Source organism: Pongo pygmaeus, chromosome 8 (assembly GCF_028885625.2).
Source record: "Pongo pygmaeus isolate AG05252 chromosome 8, NHGRI_mPonPyg2-v2.0_pri, whole genome shotgun sequence".
Lineage (NCBI taxonomy): Eukaryota > Metazoa > Chordata > Mammalia > Primates > Hominidae > Pongo > Pongo pygmaeus.
Window position 1 is genome coordinate 14967824 of NC_072381.2, and position 20905 is coordinate 14988728.

A 20905-nucleotide genomic window follows, 5' to 3' on the forward strand; every position below is an offset into this window, starting at 1 on the left:
ATAGCGCCACTGCATACCAGCCTGGGTGACAGAGTGAGACTCTGTCCAAAAAAAAAAGAAAAAAAAAAAAAAACAGACTAAACACCATGGATATAAATGACTGGCTGAGCACCGTTTCTATTACCTCAATTTGTATCCTGAAGAAAAGACATAGAAATGCGACCCGATTTTGAGGTCAGACACCAAACATAATGTTTTCATACAACACATTTCTTGATAGGTTCAAAATGCAAAAATAAAAACAAATATAAAGGTTATAAGAAGTTTAAAAAAGAAAACTCTGGAGAGGCCAGGCATGGTGGCTCATGCCTGTAATCCCAGCACTTTGGGAGGCTGAGGCAGGTGGATCGCTTGAGGCCAGGAGTTCAAGACCAGCCTGGCCAACATGGCAAAACCCCGTCTCTACTAAAAATACAAAAAAATTAGCCGGGCATAGTGGTGGGCGCCTGTAATCCCAGCTACTTGGAAGGGTGAGGCAGAAGAATCACTTGAACCCGAGAGGCTGAGTTTGCAGTAAGCTAAGATTGTGCCACTGCATTCCAGCCTGGGCAACAGAGCAAGACTGTCTCAAAGAAACAAAAACAACCAAAAACTAACTTTGGTTTTTTTGAAGATATAATTCAAAATAAAGTAGATGCTTTACAAATGATAATCGAGCTGCCAAAATTCAGAAACAATAATTACTTTGACTATTCATTATACCACAGCTTTTTTATTCTCACCTTTCAGTTACATCATATATATATTTCCTTAGGAACCACTAACTCTCTGACGTATCAGCTTCCCAGCTGAAAATTCATTTACCTCTGCAGCATTTAGAATTAAAAATTATGTTTTTGATGTATATTTTCAGTCTGAAAATGTCTCTTCCACTCCCTGAAAACAACCCCAGCCAGTAAATGCAATTCTTTGAACGAACAAGGTGAGCTTTTTTGTTTGTTTTTTCACATATTTCTGGCAGGGTCTTTCTCTGTTGCCCAGGCTGGAGTGCAGTGGCAGGATCACAGCTCACTACAGACTCCACCTCCTGGGCTCAAGTAGTCCTCCCACCTCAGCCTCCCGAGTAGCTGGGACTACAGGTACACACTATCATGCGCAGCTAATTTTAAAATTTTTGGTGGAGACGGAACCTCACTCTGTTGCTCAGGCTGATCTCTAACTCCTAGGCTTAGGCAATCCTCCCGCCTCAGCCTCCTAAAGTGCTGGGATTACAGGTGTGAGCCACTGTGCCTGGCAAACAAGGTGTGTTGAATTAATTAATTTTAGTTAATTTCCAAATAATTTTTCTACAGCGGTTTTTAAGGATATTATGTACATACAATAAAATGCCCAGATCTTAATTTTTCTACCAGATGACAATCTTATTAACCCATGTAATCCCCATGCGAATCAAGATATAGGACATTCCCATCACTCCAGAAAGTTCCAAGGAAATGTTTTTTCAGTATTCCCCAGCTGTACCTGCCACACAGAGGCGGCCACTTCTACTGTGGGTTTCTTATTCTTATGTGGCCAGAAAATGGAACCAAAGATGATTTTACAACTGAAAGCTGATAAAGTAGCATTAAGAATGGTAAAGTTCCCAGTTGCCTATGAGTGTTTTTAATATGCTTTAATCTTCTATCAAAAACTTGTCTGATATGTGACTGTAAGGAATGAAAAAGACCTTGAGCTTGGTTCAATTAACAATGTAAATGTTGATATAATTGCCAAACATTGGCTATACTTATATGGTTTCTTGATCTCTCTATTTTCTTTAAGTAGGTTTAAGTGGGTTTTCTTCCAATGGGAAAAACGAGTACTCCTGCCTGACCATTTCTGATACCAAAGAGAGCTATAATGTAGAGTGAAAACAGAAAATTTACTTTAAGAAAACTTTTGATTCTGTATTTGGGATTGAAGTTGTGCATTAGATAAGCTGACTGTTCTGTCTTTTGTTGTAGTCCAATATATTTTAAAATTGCATCCAGAGAGGAGTCTCTGAATGCCTTCTTCTTTCTTGGAATCAATTTACTCCATCAATTTGTCAGTAGGTCACTTTTAGGAGACAGGCAATGAAAACTGGCATAGTCATTCCAAGAAACTTATGAGAAAGGAACTTTTAGCTTTTGGTACATCGCAAATGTAAGTTATCAGTAGTATTAGTTTTACTCATAAACCCACGTAACAAAATTCTGAGGAATAATACCAACACAAAAAGCGTGAGACCAAATATGATGCATTCCCAGTTATCCTTAATCAACATGTCCATATCCTAGAGAGTCATTTTTCTCTCTAATTACAAGTCACAAATGTGCTGGCGTTGGAGATCAGAGCTCTGTTTTGGGGTCTGTCGCTGCATACTTGGGGGCCAGCTCTTGGATGAGATTCACATAATCAGTTTTTTCTGCACAGGCCCTGCACTCCTCCCCCCAGCTATGCAGGATCTGCTTCAGCTCTGCCACTCTCATCTTCCGCAGGTCAACTGATGCCAAGTCCAGTGTTTTTTCTAAATGGCAAAAAGGAAAAAAGCCAATTACAGAACAAATGGAAAAAAAATCCCTATGAATCACTTCAAAAGGCATAGAGTTTGCTTATCTTGGTGCTGACTACCCTATGATCCAAGGCAGGGAACAATTCCAGTTTCCATGGAAACCAAGACACACCCAAGGAAAATGTGGTACAGCGGCCCTCTCTATCAGTGGGTTCTGCATCTGCAGATTCAACCAACAGCAGATCAAAAACATTCTAAACAAATTAAAGATAACACTACAACAATTAAAAAATACAAACAGGGCTGGGCATGGTGGCTCACGCCTGTAATCTCAGCACTTTGGGAGGCTGAGGCGGGCAGATTGCCTGAGGTCAGGAATTCGAGACCAGCCTGCCCAACATGGTGAAACCCCATCTCTACTAAAAAAACAAACAAAAAATTAGCCGGGCATGGTGGTGGCATGCCTGTAATCCCAGCTACTTGGGAGGCTGAGGCGGAAGAATTTCTGGAACTTGGGAGATGGAGGTTGCAGTGAGCCGAGATCACGCCACTGCACTCCAGCCTGGGAAACAGATTGAGACTCTGTCTCAAAAAAAAAAAAAAAAAAAAAAAAACTACAAACAATACAGTATAAGAACTATTTACAATGATATGGTTTGGATTTGTGCCTCCACCCAAATCTCACGTGGAATTGTAATCCCGCTGTTGGAGAAGGAGCCTATTGGGAGGTGATTGGATCATGGGGGTGGACTTCACCCTAGCTTTTCTCACGATAGTGAGTGAGTTCGTGAGGGATCTGGTTGTTTCAAAGTGTAGCACCTCCCCCTTTGCGCTCTTCCTCCTGCTGCAGTCATGTAAGACATGCCTCTTCCTCTTTGCCTTCTGCCATGATTGTAAGTTTCCTGAGGCCTCCCCAGCCATGCTTCCTGTACAGCCTGTGGAGCCGTGAGCCAATTAAACCTCTTTTCTTTATAAATTACCCAGTCTTAGATAGTTCTTTTTCTTTTTTTATTTTTTTTTGAGACGGAGTCTCGCTTAGCCGCCCAGGCTGGAGTGCAGTGGCATGATCTCTGCTCACTGCAACCACCATCTCCCTGGTTCAAGCGATTCTCCTGTCTCAGCCCCCCAAGTAGCTGGGATTACAGGCACCCACCATCATGCCTGGCTAATTTTTGTATTTTAGTAGAGACTGGTTTCACCATGTTGGCCAAGCTGGTCTTGAACTTCTCACCTCAGCTGATCCACCCGCCACGGCCTCCCAAAGTGCTGGGATTACAGGCGTGAGCCACCGCGCCTGGCCAATAGTTCCTCACAGCAATGCGGGAACAGACTAATACAAATAGCATTTTCATTGTATTAAGTATTGTAAGTAATCTAGAGATGATTTAGAGTATATAGGAGGGAAGATGCGCATGGGTTATATGCAAACACTTAAGCATCAGGATTTTAGTGTCCAAGTATGGTCCCAGAACCCCTCCTGCACAGGTACTGAAGGACAACGGTGTATACAAAGTTATTGGGATAATTTATGTTTTTAATTTGACTTTCTTTCCAAAAGATTATACTTGCTTCAAAACTAAGGGCCTATGTAGTTCCACAATGTTTACTACCATTTGTAGCATTCTCAAGATCAGTATTCCTAAAACAAATAGCACTGTATCCAAATTGCTGCTGTTAAGGTAACAAGAAGGAAACTCTTGTATAAAAGGCAATCAGTTCCTTTGGGATGGCCTTGATTCGTGACCAACTTGAAAGCCATAGATTGTAATTAACCAGTAAAAAGTTATGGTTCACTTTTTCTAGGAAGATGTATCTTCGGCAAAGCAAATGAGCATATACACATGACAAAGCACTATTGGGTTTTAAATAAAAATGTAAAGAAATGCAAACACGTGAATAAAATTAGGAATATTCTCGCTGAACCTTAATTGTTTGGGATCTCTGTTTTGAAACTCACCTGATGCCCAGCCCCTACTGGGATCAGGTTGCTAAATTATCACAGCATGTACAGCCCTTTGTGTTATTCCCACGTCTCCAATGCTAGGGCTTTGGTGCCAGCCAACCTGGCTTCTAAAATTCTTGCCAATGATACTTGTCACCAACATCTAACCTCCTCTAGCAAGACTACTATTTCCCTGTTTATAGATTATGTGCAGAAAATATCAAGAACTCAGCTACTTCTCAATTGCTGAAAAGATTGAAAAAAAGCCCAAAATAGAAAAAATTATAAGCTCATCTGTAATATACCAATAATTATAATTTTCCTATCAGAAAGAGGTACTTTTCCTCTTTCAAAAGAAAGTCTAGACGGGCATGGGGGCACACACTTGTAATCCCAGCAACTCAGGAGGCTGAGGCAGGAGAATCTCTTGAATCCAGGAGGCTGAGGTTGCAGTAAGCAGAGATCATGCCACTGCACTCCAGCATGGGCAACAGAGCGAGACTGTCAAAAAAAAAGTGTCTTTTGCCCCTCCCCGCTTGTCTGGTGTTCACTTTGATAATGAATACAACACTTAAGTTTATTTATTAAACAACTAGTGGCAGCCTAGAATTTTTTCAGCTTGACTTCTCTTGAAAGTTCTTTCTCTTTTTTACCTCTGAGTAGTAGAACACAACATTTAAAAACATTAAAAACCTAATATTTGTCAAATTATTTGTCAAAACCTTCCGGTAACTCTGTTCTAATTTAAAAGCTGGATGTTAAAAGACTTTTGTATTTGGAGGGTCAGCTATACACTGTGCTCCAGAGAACCCTTAAATTTTTATAATGATTCCCTATCCTTTTTAAACACAAAGCAAGCAAATGAAAACATTTCTTTCAGGTCAAAAACCAAATGGCACCTTCCTAATTGAAAACATACTCCAACTCCACATTATCTTGCTTGTTAATTTCATGGCTGATTTGACAGAATACTTTTTAAAGTAGAAACTTGTATAGCCCAAATTATTAATCTCCCACAGCACAAAGGTCCCTATTTAATCTTATCTTTCCTGCTAACAATAGCTGGGGAGGATAATTAAGAACTATTAGTCTATTCAAGATAAGAGGCTGAAGGAGAAAAATACTTTTTTTTTTTGTAAATGTCAGTAGTTTCTTTGAGTTTTTCTAGGGAACTTGGTATCTGGCATTAATTTTAAAAAGAGGAAAACCTCTGTGACGCCCCAAAACTCCAAAGTAAAGTTCCACACAAAGATTAAAACTAGTTTATAGCTCCCCAAGGGCCTCTAGTGGCCAGCATCGCCAAAACATTAGGTAGTCATTTCATCTCAATAATATCTGATTTGTTTTTCTATTGTTTAAGGAGCCCTGTAAGATCCCTTGGATATAGGAGAAGGTATTCACAACAAAATTGTTGAATTAAAAAAATCAAAAGAGGTTTGTGATATCAGCTTTTATTTATTTTTATTTTATCTATTTATTTTTCAGACGGGGTTTCACTCTGTCACTCAGGCTGGAGTACAGTGAAAAAAATCACAGCTCACCAGAGCCTTGACCTCCCAGGCTCAGGTGATCCTCCCACCTCAGTCTCCTGAGTAGTTAGGACTACAGGCGCTCAACACCACACCTGGCTAATTTTTGTACTTTTGTAGAGACAGAGTTTCACCATGTTGCCCAGGTTGGTCTTGAACTCCTGGGCTCAAAAGATCCTCCTTTCTTCGCCTCCCAAAGTGCTGAGGTTACAAGTGTGAGCTGCCGCGCCCGGCCAAGTTTGTGAATATTGTTTATATGGACTCAGTGATTTCTGCACCTATTTCATGGCTTGGAAGCCAATAAAAAAGGGATGCCTACTCTAATAACTACCCTGGAAGTTAGGGCTTGTGCTTTGCAAGTTGAGAAATAGGTTGTCTTTGGTAACTTTCAACCTTAAACCTACTTAAAGCTAGCCATGTGGCTATGGTACATAGGACTATTACACGGCTGTGTTGAAAAATAAGACTAAAATAACTTAGAGGTGGATGCTAATTACTTAGGTAGTTAACAGTACTACACTGGGTATGTAATGTATGCAAAACAATGACTTAAGCAAAAGGAATGAGTGGGATTTCAGGTGTCAAGGATAGGCTGAGGAAGGAATTCCCCATCCTTTTATGATACCCACTCAATCTACCCAAATGTCTAGCCCAGATACAAATCATGATAAAAGATCTATCCATGTGAAATGTATGTGGCCAAGGATAACGTTTTAAAATAGGACATCTCCTGGCCGGGCATGGTGGCTTATGCCTGTAATCCCATCACTTTGAGAGGCCAAGGCAGGTGGATCACCTGAGGTCAGGAGTTCAAGACCAGCCTGGCCAGCATGGTGAAACCTCGTCTCTAATAAAAATACAAAAATTATCCAGGCATGGTGGTGCGTGCCTGTAATCCCAGCTACTCAGGAGGCTGAGGCAGGAGAATCGCTTGAACCCACGAGGCAGAGGTTGCAGTGAGCCAAGATCGCACCACTGTATTCCAGCCTGGGCGACAGAGTGAGACTTCATCTCAAAAAAAAAAAGGACGTCTCCTTTCTTTTCTTGCTGTCTGTTTTGGGCACCCTCTGATAAGCTATTTTACCAGGAAAAACCTGATTTGATGTGAATAACTAATTTCCTAAAATTTAAAGCTGGCAGAACAGTAGCTCTGCCTAGGAAGGAAGTCATAGTCATCTTTACATCTTCAAAGTCCTTGTATCATCTTTGAATAGGTACCAATTTTATTTTAATAGATTACCAAGATCTAAATCACCAGGAGTAGCTGCTCTCTTTATATGTTGAGATTTTCCTTGACATACATATCTGGCATCGCCTTGGTGTGTTAGGAGTCTAAACTCTGTGATTTCAGTGGCAATTTTTTTTTTTTTTTTTTTTAAAGACAGAGTCTCGCTGTATCACCCAGGCTGGAGTGCAGTGGCGGGATCTCGGCTCATTGCAACCTCTGCCTCCCGGGTTCAAGCGATTCTCCTGCTTCAGCCTCCCGAGTAGGTGGGACTACAGCCACCCGCCACCACGCCCAGCTAATTTTTTTTGTATTTTTTTAGTAGAGACAGGGTTTCACCATATTGGCCAGGCTGGTCTTGAACTCCTGACCTTGCGATCCGCCCGTCTCGGCCTCCCAAAGTGCTGGGATGAAAGGCCTGAGCCACTGCGCCAGGTCTCATTGGCAATTTTAACCTAATGCTGATTATGCCTGTACTATTTATTTGTCTTCCCTCAACGAAACTCAAATGCCCATAGGTACCATTCATCAGCCCAGCAACTTATTGATGAGTGGTGAATTTCTTTCCTTTTAACAATGAATTTTTAGAAGACATGGCCCCAACGTTAGAAGTTTGGGAATCCATTGGACCTACTGGGAAAAACATGGGGCTGTGTTATACCATATTTCAGCTCACAGATCTGGCTATCCAACTTCTTCAGCTTCTCACAAATCTTCATTGCAGGCATATGCACACTCATTGGGCGCGTGACTTCACTTAGGATCTTTGTGGCTGCGTCTTTTGTGGCTCCTAGATAATAGCACTGAAGGAAAATGAAGAGAATTGAGTGTTCCAAACAATGAAAACAGCAAGGAATACAGTATCAAGAAGTAAGAAAGAGGTAGGGTGGACATGGTGGCTCACGCCTGTAATCCCAGCACTTTGGGAAGTTGAGGAGGGCAGATCATTTGAGGTCAGGAGTTCAAGACCAGCCTGGCCAACATGGTGAAATGCCATCTCTACTAAAACTACAAAAAGTAGCCAGGTGTGCTTGCTTGAACCAAGGACGCGGAGGTTGCAGTGAGCCGAGATCGTGCCAGGCACTCCAGCCTGGGGGACAGAGTAAGACTCCATCTCAAAAAAAAGAAGGAGGAGGAGAAGGAGAAGGAGAAGAAGCAGAAGAAGCAGCAGCAGGAGGAGGAGAAGCAGGAGGAGATGAGGAAGAGGAAGAAGAAAGAAGAAAGAAGAAGAGGAAGAAGAAGAAGAAAGAAGAAGACGACGACGACGACGATGAAGACGAAGAAGAAGAAGAAGAAGAAAGAAGAAGACGACGACGATGACGACGATGAAGACGAAGAAGAAGAAGAAGAAGAAAGAGGTTAACCTGCTGACTAAGCCACCAGGAAACAAGTGACTCCATTCTCGTGATCATCCTAACCAGATGTGCCCTACAAGTCACATGGCGTTAAAAGACTAATGAGAAGAGCTGACACTAAGTGTTTTCTCTGTGCCAGGTGCTGCTGTCAGTGCTTTAAAGGTATTAACTTATTTATGCTTCACAACAATCCTGTGAAATAAGTACTATTATTATCTGTATTTTATACCCAAGCCAACTGAAGTTCCCCCCATCTAGCAATAGAAGAGACAGAATTATAAAACCCAGCACTTTGGCTCTAGAGCCCATGTCTTTTCCCATCAGGCAATTCTGACATTCAAGTTCCCTGACTTCAGAATTTTACATTTAAAAATATAAACGTTGGCTGGGCACAGTGGCTCACACCTGTAATCCCAGCACTTTGGGAAGCCAAGGTGGGTGAATCACTTGAGCTCAGGAGTTTGAGATCAGCCTGGGCTACAAGGCCAAACCCCGTCTCTACAAAAAAAAAAAAAAAAAAAAAAAAAAAATTCCAAAAATTAACTGGGCATGGTGGCGTGTGCCTTAGTCCCAGATACTTGGGAGGCTGAGGTGGAAGGATCACTTGAACCTGGGAGGTTGAAGTTCCAGTGAGCAAAGATCACTGGGACTCCAGCCTGGGCGACAGAGGGAGACGCTGTCTCAAAAAAATATAGATAGACCTTAATGATACGGATAAATGGCATGAGCTTTACAACATGGCCATAGTGAACAGCCAACATGCAGATGTAACTGACAATCTGACAATCTTAGGTAAAAAGGAATTGGCCCCAAATTGTCTTAAGTGATATAAAACAGTATATTGAAACAAGCCATATGTGTATACCCAGGAAACACCATATTAATGCGATTAGAAGAAAATATAAATACTTCATTAATTATGTATAAATAATAATGTAAAATATTTTGATAAGTTTGATTAATTGTCTTGGTAAGAAACAGAAAGCCCACCCACTCTTAGGATGCTAAATTCTTATTGGGAATTCAGTTTCATAATTTCATTTAAGAAAACATAGAATTGGGCTGGGCATGGTAGCTCATTTTTGTAATCCCAGCACTTTGGGAGGCTGAGGGGGGGGGTGGATCACCTGAGGTCAGGAGTTCGAGACCACCCTGGCCAACATGGTGAATCCCTGTCTCTACTAAAAATACATAATTAGCAGGGTGTGGTGGTGCACACCTGTAATCCTAGCTACTCGGGAGGCTGAGGCACAAGAATGCTTTGAACCCAGGAGGCAGAGGTTGCAGTGAGCTGAGATGGTGATACTGCACTCTAGCCTGGGCAACAGAGCAAGACTCTGTCTCAAAAAAAGAAAAAAGAAAACATAAAATTGGTTGTCTGTGGTGTACTCAGAAAGTAAAGTAACACTGGAAACATTCTGGATGAAAACATGCAGAACTACATGTCACTGGAAGATGGATTTCTGCTTGCTGCGTGCTCTACAATGGACATACTTAAGGCAAAACATATAAGTAGAGGACATCACGTCTAAGAAATGAAACTATTAGCAGTATTCTTCAAGAACATGGGGAAAATGAAAGGTGAAATTTACCATACCAGGCGGTTTTCTTTTCCTTTGGTGTCCAAGCAAAAGCTGATCAATTCTTTCTCTATCGTGTCCAGCGAAAAGTTAACTCCTCTGTCTATCAATGTCTTGTAGAATCGGTTCAAGAATTCTTTACATACTGGAAGGAACAAATAAATATGTCTGCATGCACAACTTAACCACTACCACACCTATGCGTATGAGCCACTAACCACATTTAAAAGTCTATATGGGGCCGGGCATGGTGGCTCACGCCTGTAATCCTAGCACTTTGGGAGGCAGAAGTGCTACGCTGAGGTGGGCAGATCACAAGGTCAGGAGATCGAGACCATCCCGGCCAACATGGTGAAATCCCATCTCTACTAAAATACAAAAAATTACCCAGGCATGGTGGCGCGTGCCTGTAGTTCCAGCTACTCAGGAGACTGAGGCAGGAGAATCACTTGAACCCAGCAGGTGGAGGTTCCAGTGAGCCGAGATCTTACCACTGCACTCCAGCCTGGTGACAGAGCAAGACTCCGTCTCACACACACATACACACACACAAAAAAGTCCATATGATTCAATGCTTCATGACAGTGGATTCCAATGCTAAGTAAGAATGATTTGGGGGCCAGGCATGGTGGCTCACACCTATAATCCCAGCACTTTGGGAGGCAGAAGCAGAAAGATCACTTGAGCCCAGGAGTTTGAAGCCAGTCTGGACAACACAGTGAGACCCTGTCTCTACTAAAAAAAAAACAAAAAACAAAAACAAAAACACAGGCATGGTGGTGCATGCCTGTCATCTCAGCTACTCGAGAGGCTGAGGTGGGAGGGTCACTTAAGCCCAGCAGATGGAGGCTGCAGTGAGCTATGATCAAGCCACTGCACTCCAGCCTGGGTGACAGAGTGAGACACTGTCTCAAGAAAATAAAAAATATAAATAAAAAGAATGATTTCAGGCCTGTTGCTATTAGCTTAGTATTGGGCCTAAATGCAGTGGACACGTTGTATCAGCTTATTGAATCAATCAATCATTGGAACGAAGTTCTACCTAAAATGATAACTTTTCCACAAAATTTGGCTAACCCTAAAATAAAATATACCCATCTATAGGCTATCATCTTGGGACAGCATAATTGTAAGCACAGAGAAAAACCTGAATAAGAATCCTGAATGAAGCCCCTTGGTGATCTGCATAAGTCTTTATTTCCATCGTTATGAGCCTAAAGTGAAACCAGGCTGGGCACGGTGGATCACACCTGTAATCCCAACACTTTGCGAGGCCAAGGTGAGAGGATCTCTTGAGGCCAGGAGTTTGAGACCAGCCTGGGCAACACAGTGAGACTGTCTCTGCACACACCTGTGGTCCCAGCTACTGAGGAGGCTAAAATGGGAGGCTTGTTAAGTCATTTCTTTTAGTTCCTTATATCTTGAAGATATTTTCAAGCTTGTTTTTTTTATATCTTTAAACACACTAAACTTAATTATGATCTGTGTCTGAAAATTTCAATATCTGAAGTCTTCAGAGTTTTTTTGTGTGTTTGTTTTGGTTTTTTTAAGACGAAGTCTCACTCTGTCGCCCAGGCTTAAGTGCAATGGTGCAATCTCAACTCTCTGCAACCTCTGCCTCCCTGGCTCAAGTGATTCTCCTGCCTCAGCCCCCCAAGTAGCTGGGATTACAGGTGCCCGCCACCACACCCGGCTAATTTTTATATTTTCAGTAGATACAAGGTTTCACCATGTTGGCCAGGCTGGTCTCAAACTCCTGACCTCAAGTGATCCGCCCATCTCGGCCTCCCAAAGTGCTGGGATTACAGGCGTGAGCCACTGCATCAGGCCCAGAGTACGTTTCTATTTGTTGTTGTTTCTATAGGTTCTTGTTCCTGATGCCTTGTTTCTTTGTGTGCTTGTTTATTTTGCACGACATGATACTCATAAGCCTCAAAACTTATTTGTGAAGATTGTTTGAAGCCTGAGATGAAGGAGCATTATTTCCAGTAAAGATTTGTATTTGTATTTCTCAGGGCCTAAGGGCAACTAGCCAGGCACTGCTTTAAACTAAATATATAGCTTGAAGTTTTTGGGCCCCTGATGTGAATTTTGGCTGCAAACACAAGTGAGGGACGTTTTGTTGTTATCATTTCTCAGAGATATTTATTTTTTCTTTTTTCTACTTTGCTCAGTGTCAAGGTAAATTTCCTTATAGTCCCCTATGGGTAGCGATGGGTTAGGTTTAATGTTCTATGTTTCTTCAAACATAAAAAAACATAACTTCTATGCCTGATTATTCCAATACCTGAAGCCACTGCGGGGTGTGCCTCTTCTGTTTTTTGTTCCAGCTGGCTATCACTTACGTGCCCTTCTTCCCTAGGGGTTCATGACTTTTCTAAGTGGGAGCTCTATTTCTTAGAACTTTAACTGTATGAATTCTTTGAGGACTAGGTTGAATGTGGGTTCCTGTAAGTAAGACTTACATGTGCTGGCTGGGCGTGGTGGCTTATGCCTGTAATCCCAGCACTTTGGGAGGCCGAGGTGAGTGGATCACCTGAGGTCAGGAGTTCGAGACCAGCCTGGCCAACATGATGAAACCCCGTCTCTACTAAAAATACAAAAATTAGCCAGGAATGGTGGCGGGTGACTGTAATCCCAGCTACTTGGGAGGCTGAGGCAGGAGAAATGCTTGAACCCGGGAGGTGGAAGTTGCAGTGAGCCGAGATCGTACCATTATACTCCAGTCTGGGCGACAAGAGTGAAACTCCGTCTCAAAAAACATTTGCTGATTCCTGAGGGTATGATCTACTTAAAATCACTTTCAACTAGATTATCAGTTCAAGATGTTTCAGATCATCCTAGTAGTGTGAACGGGGCCTTCAACCCCTACCTATGTGCACGAGCTTGTAATTATGAGTTATCAAGGACCAGTTTTGTTTTTCCTTTTACTCAGTAAAAAAGTTAAAGTTAAACCATTTCTTTTAGTCTCTAAAGATGGAAATAGGTTGTAGTTATTTTCAGTTCACCCTTTAAAATGAAGGCCTAGGTCTTTGGGGCCCTGAATTAGTTGGGAGAGGATCTGCTCTCACTCTCCTAACTTGGAAATGCCTGGGACTTGTGTTCATTTAGCCAAAACCATGAAAACTTTAGTTCAGATCACCTGGCTAACAAATTCTCCAAGGTAAAGCCAGCTTCAGTGCCCCCTTCAACCCCCTGGACTCCCACTTCCACTCTGTGGTTGGCTTCTGGGTATGCCTTCCCAACTCATACTTTACAATATTTTCACATTTTTATTTTATCCAGTATTTTCAGTCGCTTTTAGATGACCAGCCAATCATGTCATCTTTTAGAGCTTAAAGTCATATATATATATACACATACACATATATATACTATACATACATATATATAAAATACATATATACACATATATAATACATATATATATACACACACACATATATATATATTTTTTTTTTTTTCAAGATGGAGTCTCGCTCTGTTGCCTAGGCTAGAGTGCAGTGGTGAGATCTCGGCTCACTGCAACCTCCACCTTCTGGGGTTCAAGCAATTCTCCTGCCTCAGCCTCCTGAGTAGCTGGGACTACTGGCGTGTGCCACCACGCCCAGCTACGTTTTTGTATTTTTAGTAGAGATGGGGTTTCACCATGTTGGCCAGGATGGTCTCGATCTCCTCACCTGGTGATCTGCCCACCTCAGCCTCCCAAAGTGCTGGGATTACAGGTGTGAGCCACCGTGCCTAGCCCATATATTTTTATTTCTAATGCTATCAACACGAACAGAATACTAAACATAATAGCCAGTTATTCACGTTTTTAACAAATATTTATTAAGCGACTAGTAAGTGCAAAACAGTATTCTAGGTTCCTAAGATTCAGTAATGAAGAAAACAAAGAACTTGCCCTTGAGAGTTACATCCGATAGAAGAAGTAAAGGTATAGGTAGCAAAGAAGAAAAATAAAAATGGTAAGGAGGATGGAGGGTGACAAGGTAATAGTATGATTCTTAATGGATTGGTTAGGAAAGATCTCTTAGATAAAGTGATATTCAAGCAGACACCTGAAGGAAGTGGAAGAACAATTTAAGTGGATGACTCGAGGAAGAACTCCGCAGGCAGAATGAACAGCAAGTACCAAGGCTCAAATGTAGGAGTGTCCTTGGTGGCTTCAAGGAACAGCCAGAAGGCCAGTGTGGCTGAAGTAGAGGGAGCAAGAGGGAGGTGTGTAGCAAATGAGATCAAATAGGCAGCAGCATGCTGGGGCATCCAGGGCCTTTCAAGCTTGGTAAGGTCTCTGGATGTCACTCTGAGAAGGGAAGCCATTTAAAGTTTTGAGTAGAGAAGAGTTATGGTCCGACATGATTCATAAAGGATGTCTCTGAAGGCTGTCTGAAGAATGGATTACAAGGAAGCAGAAAAGAAAGCAGGGAGACCAGCTGACCAGTTTAGAGGTTCTCAAAATAGTTGCATCTCTTAGACCAGGGCAGTAGCTACAGCAGTCATGAGAAGTGGTTACACTCTGGACCTATCTTGAAGGAAGAGCCAAAAGAATTTGCTAATGAGCCAGATGTAATGTGTCAGAGTTGGGGAGAGAGAGAGGAATCAAAGATAATCCCAATACTTTTGGCCAAGAAATTGGAACCGTGGAGTTGCCATCTGCTGAAATGAGGAAGACTGCAGGAGAAGCAAGTTTATGGTGACAAGCAGGAATCCAATCTTTCTTTTTTTTTATTGAGACAGAATCTTGGTTTGTTGCCCAGGCTGGACTGCAGTGGCGCCATTTCGGCTCACTGCAACCTCCAACTCCCGGATTCAAGTGATTCTTGTGCCTCAGCCTCCTGAGTAGCTGGGATTACAGGCGCATGTCACCACACCTAGCTAATTTTTGTATTTTTAGTAGAGATGGGGTTTCGTTATGTTTGCCAGGCTGGTCTCTAACTCCTGGCCTTAGGTGATCTGCCTGCCTCAGCCTCCCAAAGTGCTGGATTACAGGCATGAGCCACCATGCCTGGCCAGAATCCAGTCTTGACATATGAAGTTCAAGATGCTTCTAGACATCTGTGATGGTTAATTTTCTGTAGCAATGATGAAATTAACACTTAAATTGATGAACTCTGGGTAAGGCAGACTGGCCTTCATAATGTGGGTGGGCCTTACTTAACTAGTTGAGGGCCTGAACAGAATGAAATAGACCAGCCTTCCTGACCAAGAGGGAATTCTCCAGCAGACTCCCTTTAGACTTCATTCGTACCACAGGCTCTCCTGGGTCTCCAGCCTGCTTGCCCACACTGCAGAATTTGGACTTCTCAGCCTTCAGAATCTTGTGAGCCAATTCCTTACAATAAATCTCTTTTTATATAGATAAATATTATAGATATTAAGAAGATATATAGATAGAGATTATATGTTCTGTTTGGTCCTATTGGTTTTATTTCTCCGGAGAACCTCGACTAATATAACATCCAACTGGAAACAGTGAGAAGGCAGCTAGATATAGAAATGTGAAGATCAGGTATAAGATCTAGGATGACTATATAAATCTGGAAGCCATCAACATTCAAAAGGTGTTTTTGAGATGAGAACACAAAGTAAGGAGAGACGGAAAAGAGACACAGTCCTGGGTCTCAGCCTTGTGAAATCCCAATGTTTAGCAATTGGGAAGATGGAAAACAACCAGAAAAAGACTGAAAGGAGCAGCCAGTGAAGTAGGATAAGAACAAAGACTGAGTATTATTCCACAAGGCAAGTGAACACAGTGTTAAAAGGAATGTGTAATGGATCTGCTGTGTTAAATGTGAAAAATGAGATCCCTCTCAATTTTTGCTGTATTTTGCTGAGTTTAATTAGCAAATATATCCAGTATGCAAAGCAGAAAACTGCTGTAATGATTAATGCTACAAGTCAGCAGAAACTATCATCAGGCCAGGCACGGGGGTTCACACTTGTAATCCCAGCACTTTAGGAGGCCAAGGCTGGTGGATCACTTGAGCTCAGGGGTTCAAGACCAGCCTGGGCAACATAGTGAAACTTCATCTCTACTAAAAATACAAAAAATTCGCTGGGTGTAGTGACAAGCACGTGTAGTCCAGCTACTCAGGAGGCTGAGGAGGGAGGATCACTTGAGCCCAGAAGACAGAGGTTGCAGTGAGCTGAGACTGTTCCACTGTACTCCAACCTGGGTGACAAAAAAAAAAAAGAAAAAAGAAAAAGAAACTATCATCAAAGTCTCCTAGTAACCTCTAATTCTTGTCTCCTACAAAAGAAACTCCCAGTATTTCAGTGCCTCATCGCTCTTGTGGTATTTCCCACAGTATACCTTCATATGATTTCTATACCTCAACTATCACTCTGCCAATGTATCATCTAGGTGATGAAAGTTAGGAATACTAACTTGTCCTTTTCAAGATCTACATTTGACTCACTACAAGATACCCAAAATTTTATCACAGCACATTTGCATACATTTCTTCAACAAACTGAGCGCCTACCATATGCCATGCACTATGGTAGCTGCTGGAAATGAGGTGGTGAGAAACACTGCCTTGACTTTCAGAGGAGACCAAAACAATATGAGAAGTGTATTAGATACTGTGGGAAAACAAAGGAGCGGCACCTGGAGGAAACTGGGAAACCGCTGAAAGATACTAAATAAGGAAGTAATATGATAGCCCTGCCAGGGGACTAGACAGGAGGGAGACAGGTAGCAGGAAGAATGCTGTTTTGACAATGTGGAGAGGAAAACTGGTGAAGGTCTGTAAGGAAGTCCTAGACTTGAGTAAGGAGAAAGGAGCAGGACCAGTCAGGAGGTAGACTCAAAGATGCAGTGATTGGTTTGCTGTAAGGGATAAGGGGGAAAGAGAAGTCTAGAATCTAGGCTAGTTGACCAGGTAGTCGTCCCATGCTGTCACCGAAAGCATGACAGTAACAGGTTTAGGGGAGTGAGAAGGGAAGGAGATAATGACTTTGGTTTTTTGACTGTGTTGATGTTGATGTACATCATATCTAAGAGGGCATGTTCACTAGTCAAATGGATGCAAGGTCTGACACTCTAGAAAGGTCAGTGGATATAAGGTTAGAGATTTATTAGACTGGAGGTAGGTTGGTTTGGGTTGCCAAGAAGAGTGTGTAGACTTGAGAAGAGAGAAGAACAGAGGGCAGAACCCTGGAAAATTCTAAGCCATGGCTAGAGGATCAGAAGCCCACAAAGACACACTGGACAAGTGGGCATACAGCCAGGAAGGAAAAAAGCAGGATCATGACCATGAAGAGAAGGCAGTTTCTGAAAGGGAAAGATGTCAGTGGTGTCACACACCACAAAGAAGTAAAGGTAAGAAAGGAAACTCATTTTCTGGACTTACATGAAGAGAATAACCTCACCATAAATGCCCTAACAAATTAGTAACTTCTTAAGTTTTCTGGGATGTCTTTATTGCTAAAATAACCTCAGATAGCCATACTTCTTTTATTTACGTTGTGCTTTTATGTTTATTAAAGATAGTTTTATAAGTGAATCTACAATTATTTTAAAATAAAAAGTCGTTTAAAATAGTCCCATAATATAATCCTTTAAAAGAGATTTGGAAATATTTATGTTTTTCCAGTAAACCTCACATTACCTAATGTAGGACTCACAAACTTGAATACCTACTTCCAGGCAAGGAAAAAGAAGAGTTAAGCAATTTGAATCGGGGGCGGAGTAGGGGCGGCAAACAACTCAAAACCCAAGTCCTTTCTAAAAAGAGCAGCCAATAGCCAATTCTACTATATGGCCATAAGCCCAATCTTGCCAGGTCATCTGGTTTTTTGAGAAAAGCCAGAAATATGAATTTTTACATAAAATTTCCCAATTTTAAAATGTACCCAGTGAATTTAATTTTTTTCAAAATAGTTTGTAAATGTAACAAAACATATCAATAGGTCTGAGACAGCTCAGGAAACATTCAGTTTTTTTACCTTCGCTCTAGAGTGTATATAATATGGCATTTTAATCTTATACACTGAGAAGAAATTAAGTTGTAAATAAGAAAGGAGGCTGAGGAGGGAGGATCACTCATAAGCAGTAATAGAGCTGGATGCAGAATCTAGTTCTTTTAGTTACCAAACTGTTACATCCTTCCTCTGCGATTACACAGTTTCTTTACCTAACGAATGAAATATATACACAGGTTAGTCAGACATACAAGTTAATAATCACAGCATGCTGTAATAAATTTAGGACAGACAGCATAAGCTTCCCATTTAATTAATCCAGATGCTGTCTGTCTTGAAATGTTTATAAGCGGGAGCCCCAGATGAGTCATCAAATCAATTGTCTTTGCCTCACAAAGTCTGCTTTAAAATACAGGACACAATTATAGCACGGTTTGGAGCAAAATTATAACTTAGCTAAACAAATATCTTTATATCGAGTAATAACATCATGTAGGTATTTTAAATTTCTGGAGAAAAGTTTAATTATTGCAGAGCTGATAGAAAGCTAGGCTCCAATTATTAAGACTTTAAGGACTGGGTGCTGTGGCTCAGGCCTGTAATCCCAGCACTTTGGGAGGCTGAGGCGGGCCGATCACCTGAGGCCAGGAGTTCAAGACCAGTCTGGCCAACATGGTGAAACTGCATCTCTACTAAAAATATAAAAATCAGTCAGGCGTGGTGGTGGTGCCTTTAGTACCAGCTACTTGGGAGGCTGAGGCAGGAGAATCGCTGGAACCCGATGGTGGAGGCTGCAGTGAGCCAAGATTGTGCCACTGTACTCCAGCCTGGGCAACACAGTGAGACTCTGTCTCAAAAAAACAAAAACAAAAACAAAAACAAAACAAAAAAACAAAAACACAACTTTAGTACGACTATACCCATCCATTCACTCAACATATATGATGAACCTACAATTTCCTGTTCACTAGGGATATATTTTCCAGCTCAGGGCATATACATTTAAACTAATTATTTTCAGTAAAACATGGAGTGAGCGCTACAGGAGTCCAGAAGGAAGGGGCTAGCGTAGCCACTTACCTTCTTTGCCTTTGCTAACAGATCTCTAAAGTGAAGTACGCTGATTTTGCAAAAACCAAAGTCTCAGAGCTAGGGGACTTGGCGGGATACAGACTCACATATTCTGACTGCGAGTTCACAGCTGAGATACCGTGAACAAAAAGGAATCACTCTTTTGTATTCCTCTCTTTCCCAAGGAGTCAGTGTACTCCTTTGCAAAGCAACTTTCACCTACAGAGTCCTAACAAATATTAGCTATGTCCTCTGATTTAAGCCACTCAACTCAATGCCATGTTTTGTTTTCCTTTTGGGAGTCACCAACTAGCTTGGACTTGAAAGACGTCTTCTGTGCAAGGGGAGGCAAATCTTGCGGTTGGAAGCAGCAGAATCAATCTGGCGCCCGTATCACCTGAATCTAGCATTCTTTGCACAAACTCTAATCCAAATACAAACCCACCAGCTTTTACTGCTGAAGTTTAATATTCACAGCAAAACCACAACGTGGCCTCACGTTGCCACCAGGCCCGGCTTGAGCTTTTACTCGAGCTGGGCTTGGACGATCTAAAACGACGGACAGGGCCTGCATTTTCTGGACGAAATGTTATTTATAGCCAGGGCCAGGAGAAGCCAAAGCCGACAGCTGCTGCGCCGCAGCGCGGGGCCGCCGCCATGCAAGCAGGTGTCACACCGCTCACCTTCACAGTCGGCCCCCGGCCGCCCCCCGGCCTCCTGGCCCTGCGTCAGCACCGGGTGAGAGACCCAAAGCCCGGCGCAAAACGCCACCACAGCAACTGGGCTCGCGCACCACATGCTGGACCAGCAGCTTCAATCGCCTCTGCCACCCGCGCCCACCGCCTACCAAGCTGCCGAAGCGAGCTGAGTAGAATTCCAGGTTGGAAAGAATCTGCCAGTAGTTGCCAGGACAAATGACGCAACTGAACTGAGAGTTTCCATTGGCTCTCAAGGAAGGGACAGGAAGGGGGCGGAGTGTAGGAGCCTTTTCCCGTCCCTCCCCGGTTGCGCGTGCGCACTGTGCAGTTCCGCGGGGCGCGGAGAGACGCGCTGAAACTACTCGCGGACTGCGCGTGAAGTAAGGCGGCACCTTCACGCTGATTGGCGGCGACGCGGGAGGCTGTCGCGGCCGACCGGACGCAGGGGGCGGGCGGGAACGTGAAGCTCCGCGGTGCCTGATGGGGCCGTTGGGCGGCCGGTAGCTGTTGCTGTAGGGGGACACCCTCATTCCTGCCGCTGCCGTCCCTGCTGCCTCATGGCGGCCATCGGAGTTCATCTGGGCTGCACCTCAGCCTGTGTGGCAGTCTATAAGGTGAGGGGCTGCGGAGCTGGGCTAGGGCTTCATGACGGCCACCCGGTTCTCTGGCGCTGGGTCATCCACAGGCTTGAGAGCGGCGTGTCGCCGGCCTAGGGATGTCGTGGAGTGGCGTTGCCGCGAGGACACTCCGGGACGAAGGGGCGGGTGGGCCCGGCCTCGCGCCTGGCGATTCCTCCGGAAAGTCCTCTACTCCGCGGCGGAGGCTCGCGGCGATGTAGACGCGCGGGGTCCCAGGGGCGTCATGGCGGCGGGATGCCCGGAGGGGTCCCAGGGACGACGTAGCTGCAGGGTGCCCGGGGGGTCCCGGAGACGGCGGGGCCGCTGGGTGTCCCGGGGGGTCCCGGGGACGGCGGGGCTGCGAGCATTTTGGGGGACGTCACGGGGACATCCTGGCCTCTGGATGCCGAAAGGGGTCTCGCTGACGTCAGGGCCTCAGGATTCCCGCGGGTGGGAGGTCCTGGGAAAGTTGTGGCCGCGAGGTAC

At 43.3% G+C, this 20905-nt stretch overlaps 2 protein-coding genes across 3 annotated transcripts in view; one reads left to right on the forward strand and one right to left on the reverse strand.

Moving 5' to 3' along the window:
* Positions 1-699: 699 nt before the first annotated feature.
* CDNF (cerebral dopamine neurotrophic factor) lies at positions 700-20157 on the reverse strand. 2 transcript variants are annotated; one of them, XM_054503176.2, is made up of 4 exons: positions 19952-20157; positions 10122-10249; positions 7831-7972; positions 700-2488 (listed from the first exon to the last, which is right to left on the reverse strand). In XM_054503176.2, exons 3-4 carry the CDS (start codon positions 7907-7909, stop codon positions 2310-2312), a joined length of 258 nt encoding a protein of 85 aa, XP_054359151.1. In that variant the 5' UTR covers positions 7910-7972; positions 10122-10249; positions 19952-20157; the 3' UTR covers positions 700-2309. The 2 variants fall into 2 exon arrangements, with proteins under 2 accessions (XP_054359151.1, XP_054359150.1); XM_054503175.2 differs by having other exon boundaries at positions 19788-19982.
* A 48-nt stretch (positions 20158-20205) lies between these two features.
* Positions 20206-20905, forward strand: part of HSPA14 (heat shock protein family A (Hsp70) member 14) — a 33457-nt gene continuing 32757 nt past the window's right edge. Inside the window, exon 1 of the mRNA XM_054503172.1 lies at positions 20206-20416. Within this exon, the coding sequence (XP_054359147.1) occupies positions 20360-20416 (57 nt within the window). The 5' untranslated portion in view covers positions 20206-20359. The remainder of the gene's footprint in view (positions 20417-20905) is intronic.